The sequence below is a fragment of the Coffea eugenioides genome, chromosome 2, assembly GCF_003713205.1.
Source record: "Coffea eugenioides isolate CCC68of chromosome 2, Ceug_1.0, whole genome shotgun sequence".
NCBI lineage: Eukaryota > Viridiplantae > Streptophyta > Magnoliopsida > Gentianales > Rubiaceae > Coffea > Coffea eugenioides.
In genome coordinates, this window is record NC_040036.1 from 20,262,299 (window position 1) to 20,275,768 (window position 13,470).

At 35.0% G+C, this 13,470-nt stretch overlaps 2 protein-coding genes across 2 annotated transcripts; one reads left to right on the top strand and one right to left on the bottom strand.

The window, feature by feature from the left end:
• The first annotated feature begins 2,757 nt into the window (after positions 1–2,757).
• Positions 2,758–4,404, top strand: LOC113762147 (gallate 1-beta-glucosyltransferase-like). The gene has a single exon (XM_027305449.1). It carries the CDS (start codon positions 2,805–2,807, stop codon positions 4,254–4,256), a length of 1,452 nt encoding a protein of 483 aa, XP_027161250.1. The 5' UTR covers positions 2,758–2,804; the 3' UTR covers positions 4,257–4,404.
• Positions 4,405–9,498: 5,094 nt separating this feature from the next.
• Positions 9,499–12,717, bottom strand: LOC113761077 (triacylglycerol lipase 1-like). The gene is made up of 9 exons (XM_027303900.1): positions 12,311–12,717; positions 11,997–12,107; positions 11,271–11,411; positions 10,801–10,911; positions 10,566–10,709; positions 10,446–10,486; positions 10,278–10,354; positions 10,000–10,095; positions 9,499–9,836 (listed from the first exon to the last, which is right to left on the bottom strand). The coding sequence occupies exons 1-9, from the start codon at positions 12,467–12,469 to the stop codon at positions 9,514–9,516; spliced, it is 1,203 nt and encodes a 400-aa protein (XP_027159701.1). The 5' UTR covers positions 12,470–12,717; the 3' UTR covers positions 9,499–9,513.
• Positions 12,718–13,470: the final 753 nt, after the last annotated feature.

Below are 13,470 nucleotides of genomic sequence, written 5' to 3' on the forward strand. Positions count from 1 at the left end.
GAAGCTAAATGCCGAAGCTTAACGTTTATGCCCTGAGAATATTGATTAGGACTCCGAACAGTATACTACTGTTGAGGTCAATGTATGCTTTATATGACTGTAATGGAGCTAACTAATCAATAGATTGCTATGTAATGGAAACAAAAGAAGAAAAATTACTATAGCGATTTGATGTATGTGAGGGAAAAAGGTGATAGAAAAATGTGTTCACGAAAAATAAGACCATTTTTGGGCGGAAAATAGCAATCCAAACAAGGCCGAAGCATTTCTTTCTAGACTCTATTTTTATTACCTTCGTCTAGGGAAACGAGTAAACAGGGACAATTTTTATTTGAAATTTTCCAATTGATGATTAATATTGTTCAATATTTATTGTACAGGAATATTTGCTTTTCGATCTATAATTTTCTTCTGTTTGCATCCTCATATAGCTCACTATACCTGAAGATATTCAGTTTTGGTTCTTTCCTGTTAAAAAAACACTTTTTTTTTGTCAATCGTCAACCCTATTTCTACTCCTACTCTATTTTAACCTAACTAGGGGGAGACCCAACTGGGCCTATAGGGATCGATGGGGACAGAACCACCACGCATCCGTCTGGATTTTTTGTTGAAGAGCCACAATTGTGTGCACACATTTCAATATTTTTGACACAATACCTTGGGCAAGGCACAGCCAGAAATACTCTAGTATATATATATATACATATTTCCACAGCTATAAATGGAATTAGGAGCTAGCTAAAATTTGGATCTCAGTGCGGTCATCTTCCGTCACTAGTGATGTAATACAAATGGTATAGAAATTTCGTAGGACAGAATGGCTGACCGCTTCACTGATTGTTGATTTGTGGGATTGTATTCTTTTGGTGCTCAGGTAAGTTGACGGGGCCGATGACGAATCTTTCCTCACCAGCACCCAAAAACATTTATTACGACACGTCCAACAGCTTGCTTGGATGATGTCAGGAGAAAAGATGGAGTAAACAAAAGGAACACGGCAGAAAAGAATAATAATAATGTAAGAATATTTTAAACCTGCTTCTACTGACAATGAAAAGGATTAATGCTTTTTACATCAACGATATATACTATCGACATTACGTTTGATAAATGATAATTATTTAAAATTTAAATTTAATTTTTTCATATTTATCGACATGTATCAAACGGTGATAATATATACATTGTCAGTATATATAATAAGATTTATTCTAACAAAAATCGTCAAAGTCGATGAATGCAACGAACGAGGAGATGGGAGATGGTTCGAACCCTCTGTCTCCTACATTTTCTTCTTAAACGCCTTTTTGTTAATTAACAAAACAAAGCTTGCTCACAGTCACACACACAGAAAAACCAAGGATAGCGGCTGATTGAACACTTTTAATCCTAAAGTCAGTATCATATTGCCCGACTTTTAAACCTCACACCTCTTGCCCTTCTGACCACGATCTTACCATCAAAATTAGTGAGTGTAGTATAATCACGAAATAAGTGAATAAAAACATGTACGCGGTAATGTAGTAATAGATGGGCTGCAAAAGATGTTTGAACCAGGTGGGGCTGTAAAAAAAAAAAAAAAAAATTCGATCTCGATTTATTAAAGAGTTTGATTCATGTTGGAATTTTGATGAATTTGGTTTGAATTCAATCAAGAATTAGAACTCGACTAAGATATTAAATCGAATTCAAATTTGTACACATCCGATTTGATTTGTCAAGACTTGATAAAACTCAAATAACTTTTTATATTTTATTTAGAATTATATTACTATTTTATATAACATTGTCAACCTATCAAATATCCGATCCAATATTCAATCTTAAATTTTAAACTAGTAGTATAAGATTTGAACTCAAGTCCAAAAGCTCAACTAGTAACAATTTAAAAAGTCCGGCTCAACTCTATTTGTTTATTGTCCGATGACAAGTGTAGCATTCAGCTTTTTGGTATTTTTTCATTGGGTAACAAGTTTTGGATCTTCTTCATTGTGTGGATCATTTCTTGAATGATTAAGACATTATCTGTCGTATACCTTCCAGGACTGACAAAAATCACGAACTCTTGCATTATTGTAAGTTGATAAGATCGTGAGACCTAGGGAAACGGAACGCGATATGTTGTGTATGACTTGAAAAAAAAAATGCTAGGTGAACTTGCGTAAGTAATAGTAGTAATTTATATTTAGTGGGTCATAGTTTGTAGTAATAGTATATCGAATTATAAATTAATACAACAATATAGAAAAATTGTAAAAGTAGACAAGAAAAAAGAAGTATTTTTTTTTATTTTGTCAAAAGGAACCTCAGTTTTATAACACTTTGATACAAGGAAATAACCTCTATTATTATATCACCTCAAAAATCATGAAATATTTGTCATCATAATATATTTCTCCATCCGTCCAGTTGAAAGTGTCGTATTTTCTTTTTATTTTGAGATATTTCAAAATATTTGTCATGTTAAAAAAATCAAAACATCTTTTAGTTTCTCTCTTCAATATAACTATTTTTTTTAATCATATACATGATACCATTCAAATTTAAATTTTGATATTATGAGGATAAAATTGAAAAGCAAAAAAAAATTGAAATTAAAAATTTTTCCCCAAGAAAAAAAAAATGGCCATTGGATTTGTCGTCCAGACGTTGACAGTTTACATCGTAGTCCTGATCCTTTTGTCCTCACGGCAATCAATAAAGGAGGCCATACATAAATCGTCATTTTCCCCTCCATTATCATAATCATAGAAAAGCAGTCTGGCACTTCTCTCCTTAGTTTTTTCCAAGCTTTAGAAGAAATGGGCAGTAACTCAGTGCCTTGCTCCCTTGTTCATGTTTTTCTAGTCTCCTTCCCGGGCCAAGGACACGTTAATCCGCTGCTTAGACTAGGCAAGCGCCTTGCTGCAAAAGGTCTGCTGGTCACACTCTCAGCACCCGAACTCATCGGAAAAGAGATCCGGAAAGCCAACCAAATGAGCGATGAGCCCACCCCTGTTGGTGATGGAATGATCAGGTTTGAATTCTTTGATGATGAATGGGTAGAGGATGAAAACAAAGCCTTCTGTGTTGGTGAGTACACGAAACATCTTGAGGTCGCTGGCCGGAAAATACTCCCTGGAGTAATCAAGAAACAAGAGGAACAAGGTCTCCCTGTTGCCTGCATAATCAATAATCCATTCATTCCTTGGGTTTCTGATGTAGCCGAGACCCTTCACATCCCAAGTGCTATCCTATGGGTGCAGTCTTGTGCGTGCTTTTCAGCATATTACCACTACTGTCATGGCCTAGCTCCTTATCCCACCGACGCCGAACCCGAAATTGATGTTCAATTGCCATCTATGCCATTGTTGAAGCACGATGAGATTCCTAGTTTCTTGCATCCCACAACTCCTTATCCATTCCTGAGGGAGGCCATCTTAGGTCAGTTCACGAACTTGTCAAAGAGTTTCTGTATATTGATGGACACTTTTCAGGAGCTTGAGCATGATGTCATCAACTACATGGCGAAGCTCTGCCCCGTCAGGCCCATTGGACCTTTATTTAAAAATCCAAAAGCTCCAGCCTCAAACGTCAGTGTTGATATTCTGAAAGCCGATGATTGCATAGGGTGGCTTGACTCCAAACCACCGGCGTCCGTCGTGTACATATCTTTTGGAAGCATTGTTTTCTTGAAGGAAGAGCAAATCGCTGAGCTTGCATACGGACTATTGGATTCCGAGGTGTCGTTCTTGTGGGTTGTTAGGCCTCGAAGCAAGGACTCCGGCTATCAAGAAGTGGTGTTACCAGATGGGTTCCTGGAAAAGGCCGGCGACAAGGGTAAAATTGTGCGATGGAGTCCACAAGAACAAGTCTTGGCACATCCCTCTGTTGCTTGTTTTTTAACTCACTGCGGTTGGAACTCGACGTTGGAATCACTTGCCAGTGGGATGCCGGTTTTGGCTTTTCCTCAATGGGGTGATCAAGTCACTGATGCCAAGTACTTGGTGGATGAATTCAAAGTTGGGATAAGAATGTGCAGAGGTGATGCGGAGAATAAGATTATTGCTAGGGAGGAAGTGGAGAAGTGTTTGCGGGAAGCTACAAGTGGTCCCAAGGCAGCTGAGATGAGAGAGAATGCGATGAAGTGGAAGCAGTTGGCCGCTGATGCGGTGGCCGAAGGTGGTACTTCTGATCGGAATTTGCAGGAGTTCGTTGACCAAATCAGGAGCAGGTGTACCTTGATGCCGCTGGAAAATGGAAAACAACAGTGAATTCCGCGCCATTGACGCTACGTGCCTTGTATCGTAATACGAGCAATACTAGTAATCCTAGTTCTTCTTCCTTTTTTTCTTTTTTTTTAAATCCTAATTCAATCAGTACTGATCATGAATAAATGCTGTATTTTTCTTTTTTTTTTTTTGGGTTGGCGAGTATTTTCTTACACTTTAACATTTCTTGACCATTTCCGACAAATAAAAGAGCAAATCAATGCAAAGAAATGAGGGGTACTTTTTTTGGGCAGATGTACGAACAACCTTTAAAAAAAAATTGTTACTTTTTTGTGAATATATTTTTTTAATTAATTTTTTATTTATATATATATAATCATTACATTAACTTTTTTATTAAAAAAAAATCAGAAAAATGCAATACAAGGCGACTGGAATTTGTCGTGGTGAACTGATGAATGTTAATGGGCGTGGGCATCGAGTGTACTTTGATTTAGTGAGATTTTATTTTAGGTCATAAATGCATGCTCTCCACCACTTCCACGAAATTTGTCAGATGGGTAGTCACTCCAATCGCCGTTCGAAGCCATCTAGAAACTTTGACTAGGAGGCTCAAAAAACCGTGCGTAGCACGGCTTTAGTGCATATTATAGTGCCCATTTCTAGTTATACTAGAAGGAACCAGGAACCAGGAACCAGGCTGTGCAAGTATAACCTAGGCCTACCTACAAAATTCTAAGTAAAATTCATCACATTATAATTTGTTTTCAAATAAAAAGTAATTATAATTACCAAAAAATTAGTCTAAAAAATAAAGTTTAGTTTTAGTGAAATGTTCCAAAAGTTTGTTTCAACTTGCTTATCGTGATGTTGTAGAGACTTATCTTGATGTATTGTATAGACAATATCTTTCTGTATTATATAGACAAACAACAGCAAAAGATTCAAAAATCAAATACATGAGAATTGAGAAATGGAAAACCAGTTCAATGTTAACATAAATAGGATTTACTCATATAAGATTAATTTTTTCTACACTATGTAAAATTTGAATTTGAATGATAACTACGTAAAATTTGAATTTGAAATTCAACTACGTAAAATTTGAATTTGAAATTCAACTACGTAAAATTTGAATTTGAAATTCAACTTTTGTATAGATGTCATTAATCTAACGGTGATAGTGTATTCACTATCAGTATATATAAGATTTACTCAATGATATATGCTTCATAAAGCTCAAATATCATGCTATTATAATTACAAATACATAAAATTTCACCGTCATTTCTTTCTCAAACAAGACACTATCATGTAAAAACTACCATCTTACAAATTCACGACAAAACTTGCAAGAAATTCAAACAGAAGACTTTTCAATGCATAAAAAGGGTACAAAAATTCAATACCAAAGAATTACTAAAAAAAATGCAAGATTCAATTATACATTGAAAAGGAACTATAACATCATAATTACAAAATACAAATTTTGCATTTAGATTTAAAACAAACCTCACAAAAGAAAAATCAGCTTGCAGAACTAAAATAATGAAAGATTAATGAATATTAAGGAGATCAAACTAAAATAAAAAAATACACCATGGTAACATAATAAATAGGCAAAAAAAAATAAAAATGACAAAGGCTAAATAAAATATAGTTAACAAAAAAATTTAAATTCATATTTGGCAGCTTGAAATGGGAAAAAAATAGGAATAATAAAAATGGAACATACCAGACAGTAAGAATAGTAGTGGTAAAAAATCTATTGCCTATATTTCTCTTTAAAAAATATAGAGATGATTATGAATCATGATTTTGGAACAAAGGAATAAAAGAAACATCCATTCTCGTATAAGAAAAAAATACATTTAGTTAACTTTATAGGAAAAAGGAAAAGATGCATCAACTGAGTAAAAGGAGGAAATGCAGAGAAAAATTAGAATGAAAGAAAAAAAGAAAGGGAAAAGCAAAATACTGGATTAAAGAGTTAAAATTGATGGATAAAGAAATGACAGTATAAATCAATTGATCAGTTAACAACAATCACTTAAAAAAATAGTAAGAAAATAATCCTAGTATAATTAATTGTAAAGAAAAATTTGAAAGGGAAAAAAGAAAGATAAACAAAAAAAGAGGGAGATGAGAGTTGAAAGCAGAGGTAGAAAAAGGAAGAAAAGAAGAATTAGAAGGAATGACGTTTATGATTTTTGACTAATAAAAAAAAAATAGTGGAACAAAAATTCAACTAAAAACTAAAACTGCCACTTATAAAAAATATAGACAATACATGTGTTAAAAAGATGGGTTGCTATAGTAAATTGATTTTTTTCTTATATACAAGGTAGATAAGTGTATTTCTCACAAAGAAACATGTTAGAGTGAAAGGCTGCAAACTGTGAGAAGCGGGAAGGGGAACAGGGGAGGGGGAAGGGGCAGAGAGGGTGGCGGGGGAGATGGGAGGAAAGGGATGATGGGCATAGGGGTGGCGGGGAGGGAGTGGGAGGGGTGGCGGCCCAAGGGGGGAGGAACGGGGAAGGGAGTGGGAGGGGGGTGACGGGGGAGAGGGGAGGAAAGGGGTAGCGGGGGAGTGAGGGGGAGGGAGAGAGAGGAGAAAAGAAAAAAAAAAGAAGAGAGATGGTACTGGCGGAGGTGCTGAAGGTGGGAGGCAGAGGTAACGGGGAAGGGGGAGGGGGAAGGAAGAAGAAGAAGAAGAAGAAGAGAGGAAAGAAAAGAAAAAGGAAAGAAAGAAAAAGAAAAAGAAAGAGAAAAAGAAAGAAAAAGAGAGAAAAAAAAAATTTCACATTACAAAAACTTCTATAAAAAAGTTTTTCACCTTACAAAAATTTCTACAAAAATTTTTCAAAAATTTCTACAAAAATTTTTCAAAAATTTCTACAGTGCACTACAATAAAGTTTTAGACAAACTCCCAAAAAACTCAGGTTCCAAACAGACCCCTAAATGTGAAAAAAATACAAAAGTAATTATGAAAGGCTCAAAAGCATTTATTTGGACCATTATAAACCAAAGGATGAATTAGATATAAATCCAAAGGTCATAACATATATTAAGTGCAAATAACTAATAATATGTATAACTAATACATTAAGTGCAAACCTCCGTCATATTATGAAATAAAGTATGCAAATAACAAATATACTATGAAAAATGGAGGTGATGAAAACAAATATACTATGACATATTTGTTTGTCATTCTTTGTCTTTGGAGCCGGTAATAAAAATCGGAGGTGAAACGTGCTTTATCATGATCACCGTTGTACTTGGATGCAAACTCACTCCTAGAACTAAAAACATGTTCAGGTACAACATTCTACCAAATAAATAAAAATAAAAGAAAAACCTCCTTGCAAAGCAGAATGACATAAACCCTCGTACTTCCAGCTGGGGTGCCTCTACGGTATAAAGTGAGATGAACTTCCCACTGTGGACAGAGCCACCACAATCATAACATCTCGATGTGGGACCATTATCCAAGCCTTGTGGGTTCAACTAAGTTAAGGCAACCGACTGTAGTAAGTGAATTATGTAGTAAAAAAAATAAAAAATGTGCGTGACTTTCTAAAGAACAACAATAAATCTAGATATATATTAGACTCAATTGATAAATTAATCATCATCGATTGTTGAATCATACAAATTAAAATAACCTTTTGTGATCATTATCACTATCATTATTATTTATCCGTTAATAGTAATGGATTCTTTTTTTGTTGAAACCCATAGAGTGTTTTATAACTAAAAATATAGATATAGGTTTATATTTTTTTTCCCTACTCTTTTTTCTAAATTTTTTCACTATTTTAATTTCTTCTAGTACTTTTTAACTTTTTTATTTTTAATTAAAAATATCAATTACATTGGTGAGTAAATATTGATTCCCTATTAAATATAATGGTCAATCACAAAATGAGCCTATGATATCCATTAAGTCATTCCGATTAAGTATTAACCTTAGTCAAATGATAAGTATTATTATGAATAATTTTGAAACTCATTCCCTGAGGAACCAACTTACCAAATGCCTTCTAAGTACATGAAACAAACTGGCTTATGCTAAACTTGATTGATGGCACAATTTGTGTAGATAAACTTCTTTGTGAAAATTCATGAAATATGCGATGCAATCCCCAAACCAGGATCAATTGTAAGTAAAGAAAAAGAAAAGTCAATGAATGATTGCCTAACTGATTCTCATGTTAATACCTAAATCTTTTTTTAAATCTAGTAATATTTCATTAGTTGACACTTGTCACAATTATCATTTGTATCATGGTAGAAATTTTCTTTGGTTCTTTTCTTTTTATTCGAATAAAAAATTTATTTATGAATGTAATCTGTTTTAATTTTTATTACAATGAAACATTATTATACATGTTTAAACAATATGGAGGAACTTCAACTCCTACATGCACATATCCAAAATTTTAATTTTCATCCAATTTCTAATTACATTTTTGTTCGTAGTACTAACATTTACCACTTTCGTTAATTGCCATATAATGTAATTACATCTAAATTTTTAATTCTTTCATTTACTTTTACACTCTACTTAATTAATTATCCCTCTACAATACTTATGAGTCATTATTTTTTTCGTTTCAAGTACAAAATGACAATTCCTTAAAGACTATCAGGAAGTCTTTTTTTTTGGGATAATTTCAGAAACCTCCTACAGGGTTTTGGACAATTTCACTCGGCTCCGTTGAGGTTTTCATAATTAAGGAAACCTTCCTTGATGTAATAAAAAAATAACAATATCCTTCATTAATTATCAACTCAATGAAAAATCCTATCAAATAATAATTTAAACTACAGTTTTTTTCAATTCCATTTCCCCACCACAAGTTTTACAAGTGAGAGACCAAACGAGAGTCAAATTACAAAGTACATTTTCCACACATTTCTTGCTAGCTGTGGGTGCCAAAGTACTGGCTGTTGCATCATTTGATTCCTATACGCATTATACAGCAGCAAAAGGACGCAGTATCCTTGCATGCGGTGTTGTCTCGGCAGACTTTACAAAAGGACACAGTAGCATCTCTATTTTTGGTTTGAACAAACCCATCCAAACGTGACGCGTACACTGCAATACCTCTATCAGGCCTCAACCATCACATAGTCGCCTGACCAAACGTGATGTGAGTTAGGACCCGTTTGAAATTTGCGACAGCTTATTTAAAAAAAATACTTCTCAAGTAGAACTTTTAATAAAAATATTTATTAACTGCTCCAATGCTTTTTTTTTTTAATCAAAAGCACCGGAACCCAGACAGGGCACTAGTAAGTACCAAATTTTCTGAATGACTTCAAGAACCTAATCATGTTATCATACAAGTCTTCCTTTGATCTTACACTCAGGAGGAAGTCTATGTGACCGTATTCCTCAAGAAAAAGCACCTCTGGCTGTCTTTTCAGTTCCTGCAATGTGCGATTCACATCAGTAACGTCAGCTAATGCATCGTTACCCCCATAAGCTATCCACAATGGTAAAGAATTCGGAATGCTGCTAACATCAAATGCTGGAGGCCGAAACCGTCCATAGCGTATCAGGTTCTTAAAGATTCCGTAATCATACTTTCTGAAAGTACCTTCACGGATCACTGGAAAATAAACACAATTCAATGGGTAGGAACTAGGAGAGTAAGAGCGAATGTATGAGAAAAAATGAGGAAAAAAGCTACACAGACTTAGCCTGATATAGCAAGTTTGAATAACTTCAGCAAACCAAAAGGCCAAAGACAATGATATCCTGCTAGTGCATACTTTGAAAAAGATGATTCAGATTCTTTGAGGATGTAGGTTGAGGTTCATATTCGAGATAGAAATCGATCCGGGAGTTGTTGAAGCAACAGTTCTTTCCTGAAAGGTTAATCCACCATTTAATAAGATACAGATTGCAATATAATAGTTTAACCATTCTAAACACTGAAATAATTACTTCCCAACTTGCTCTACAGTGCTAGATTGCTAGCAGAAAAGTTTGTCGTGAAAGGAAATTTTTTTTTTTTTTAAAGGCCAAATAACAGAACATGAATAAGGACCTGTAACCGGAGTAAGCAACTCATTGCAATTCACATATTCACCGCATAATATATCCATCATATGGGTGCTGCAGTCACTGAATAGATAACAGAACATGCCAGAAAGGATTATATAAACCGAAGATATGTGGAAACCTGACCGAAAGAAAGAGCCAAAATTAATAAGACCTTTTGAAAATAAGTTCATGAATGCCCATCACACATAACACCTGCTTAGAGAAAAATGACAACTTAAGCACACTGACAAATAAGCCCTGATGGGAATGCTCAAAAAGAAACCACACAAACCTCATCAATATGCATTTTCACTAATCTTAGGACAAAAGACGAACTTATATGATCCAAATATGAGATAGGAGAAAGAAGCGCAGCAGCTTCAACCATTGATACTATATGTGGTTGAGTAAAGGCAGCCAGAGACATTATTGTTCCCTGCAAAATAAAGCAAAGGACATAGAATATCAGAAAAACAAAAACCAACAACAAAATGAAGATATAACATAGTTCTCAAGAGATTCAAGACCTGTGAATGACCAACAATAAATATTTTTGAGTTGGTGATGTTATAAATATAACGAGCCATTCCTTCCAGATCATACAGAGCCAATTCCTGCCAACTCCAATCCCAAAAATCCTAAAAACCAAGAGAAGAAACCATTAAAGCAAGAGGGTTCATCAAGCACATCTAGTTTATGCAAAAAGAATATTTTTGCTGCATCCCAAATCAGGACAAGACCATGCAGAAGTAACTTGTGAAATAAATTCTACATATAGAGGGGGGATGGTGGTCCACCACTCCTGCTCTTCCGAGCATTAACCATTTGATGGCTACGACTTCAAAGCAATTCATATTTATACCTAGCTTTTACCTGAGTAATCAAATCATGACAAGTCATAAATGAATGTAATTTGAAAACCTGTACTACATTACAATTTACAACAGTTACAGAACTTAAAGATTATAACCAGATGTCAAAGACAAGCTATAAATACCTTGTCTTTTTCTGTCAGATGGACATGTCGACGACTCCAACGTGTCCCACGCACATTTCCAGCCCAAACATCAAAGCCATGATCAGCCAGGATAAACCCCAATGATTGATTTGGAGAGTTCAAGAACCAGGCATCACCTGCCTGTTATATTTTTCAGTTGCTCAATTGTTAATATACGAGACTGCAACCCAATCCTTTCTTTATATTACATTCACAAAATGGAAGAGGGGGGGGGGGGGGGGGAGGACAATTACCATTTCTGTGAGTCTAAGGCTAATCATGTTTGTTAAAGATCTTTGTAATAATAAAGTAGCATTTCCTATTGATGCGAAAGCCATTTTAGCTTATAATTTTAACCAAAACCAAGATGCATGGACGAAATAATTTACAGCTTACACACTGAACTTTGACATAGTATTACTCTTACAGCTTGAATATGCACACATTTATGGAGGCACCAAAGCACTAAAAATGCTCAATTCCGATAAGCAACAAATCTAACTAAAGAAGATAGTGAACTGAAAAATAAACTTTTGTACCATAAAACAGTTTTGGCTACACGAAGTAGTAACAGTAATGATGATTGGTAAATATCTTCCATAGAATTGGAATTTGAAAGAACGAATAGAGCTAAATTCAAATGTAGCCTCTCCAATATGATTTTTTTTTCTAAAAAAATAAAATAAAATAGAAATCATGTAAACAAATTATTTTAGGAGAGATTACCATCATTAGCCCGTGAAGGAGAAGAACTGGAGGACAGTACTGCCGTCTGAGATATCTGGAGTTAGATGCCACCCGCTGAAGTCCAAGCAAGTAACCATCATTTGTTTGTGCCTGCATCAACAATTCCACATTCTTAAACTAAATCACCTGCACGCTATATTTCAGAAAAATCGTCTACAGCTTAGTAACGCCTTCGATACGTAGGTAGACAAAAAAGTAAGATCAATGATTAATGAAATTTATTCATGTGTACCACTGTACACAAATACTATATTCAACAAAGAACGATACGTAGATAGAGATAGAGATTCTACGGTGTGCTCGGAGCAAGGATAGCCATAAGGTTGGATGAGGTGAGCACAGAGACCATCTGCCGGAGAATTGGGAAGGCGAATTTTTGAAACTCTGGCGGATTCTCCGGCTGAACTGAGGAGTAATACACTGAGCAACAAAAGCGTCACCAGACGCTCCATTTTCAGGCCACTGGAGTGCGGAAAACACAGCGGAACGACGGACCAACAGGCTGGGACCTCCCGGGAGAGGAGAGTGTGGAGTCTCACAATGCTCCAGAAGAAAGATGCGTTCACAGGAAACCGAACGAGACAGAATATCAAGAAGATTGTTTAGCTGCAGGGAGAGCTTGAGAAGCTCCGCCCCTGTGTCGGTCAAGGACCTGCATTTCTAAAAAAATTCAACACTTTCTGAAAAATTTCTTGTTTGGGTCTCCTCGAATCCTCCGTTCCCTTTACTGTACAGTATACAGTAAGAATAGACATAGAATCGCATCTAAGTATCTAACGTGAAAAAAAAAAAAAAAAAAAAAAACTTCTAATACAAGAGTAAGGGTAGATATATAATAGAATCTAACGTGTTAAAAAAAAAAAGAAGAAAGATAGAGTATAAAGAGAGAGATTCTCTTCTGTCCACTTGGTACCGACACAAACGCTCTCTTACAGCGCGTCCGGTATACATTTCTTTGCTCAAGAGCCAAGCATAACGTTAGTTGATAAAGCGGATCTAGGAGTGGGCTATAAAAGCTCACCTATTTGGGCTATAACAGTACAACAATCATGGGCTTGTCACTGGTCGATTTTTAAAAATCAGGCTAGTCCGCTGAGCTAATTGTTTAAGAACTTTTAACATTTCCGTTACTAAACTTTCGTATTGTGGGCTATAACAAAGTACGGGCTTGTCGTTGCAAGTGCCGTGGAATCCATTGCACTAATTAGAGTGAATAGGTATTCCAAATTCCGCTCAACCGGTCAAGAGTGACTTGCACGGTAATCATGAGATTTTCGATCTGTTTGGAGTTGCGACAGCTTATTTAAAAATACTAAAGTTTTTAATAAAAATATTTATTAACTGCTAAGTGCTTTTAAATATATTATTTGGAGAGACATAATTTAATCAGTACTTGTTGTATTAAATAATGTGTAATTTAAATTTTTTAAAAAATATTTATCTCTTTATTTGG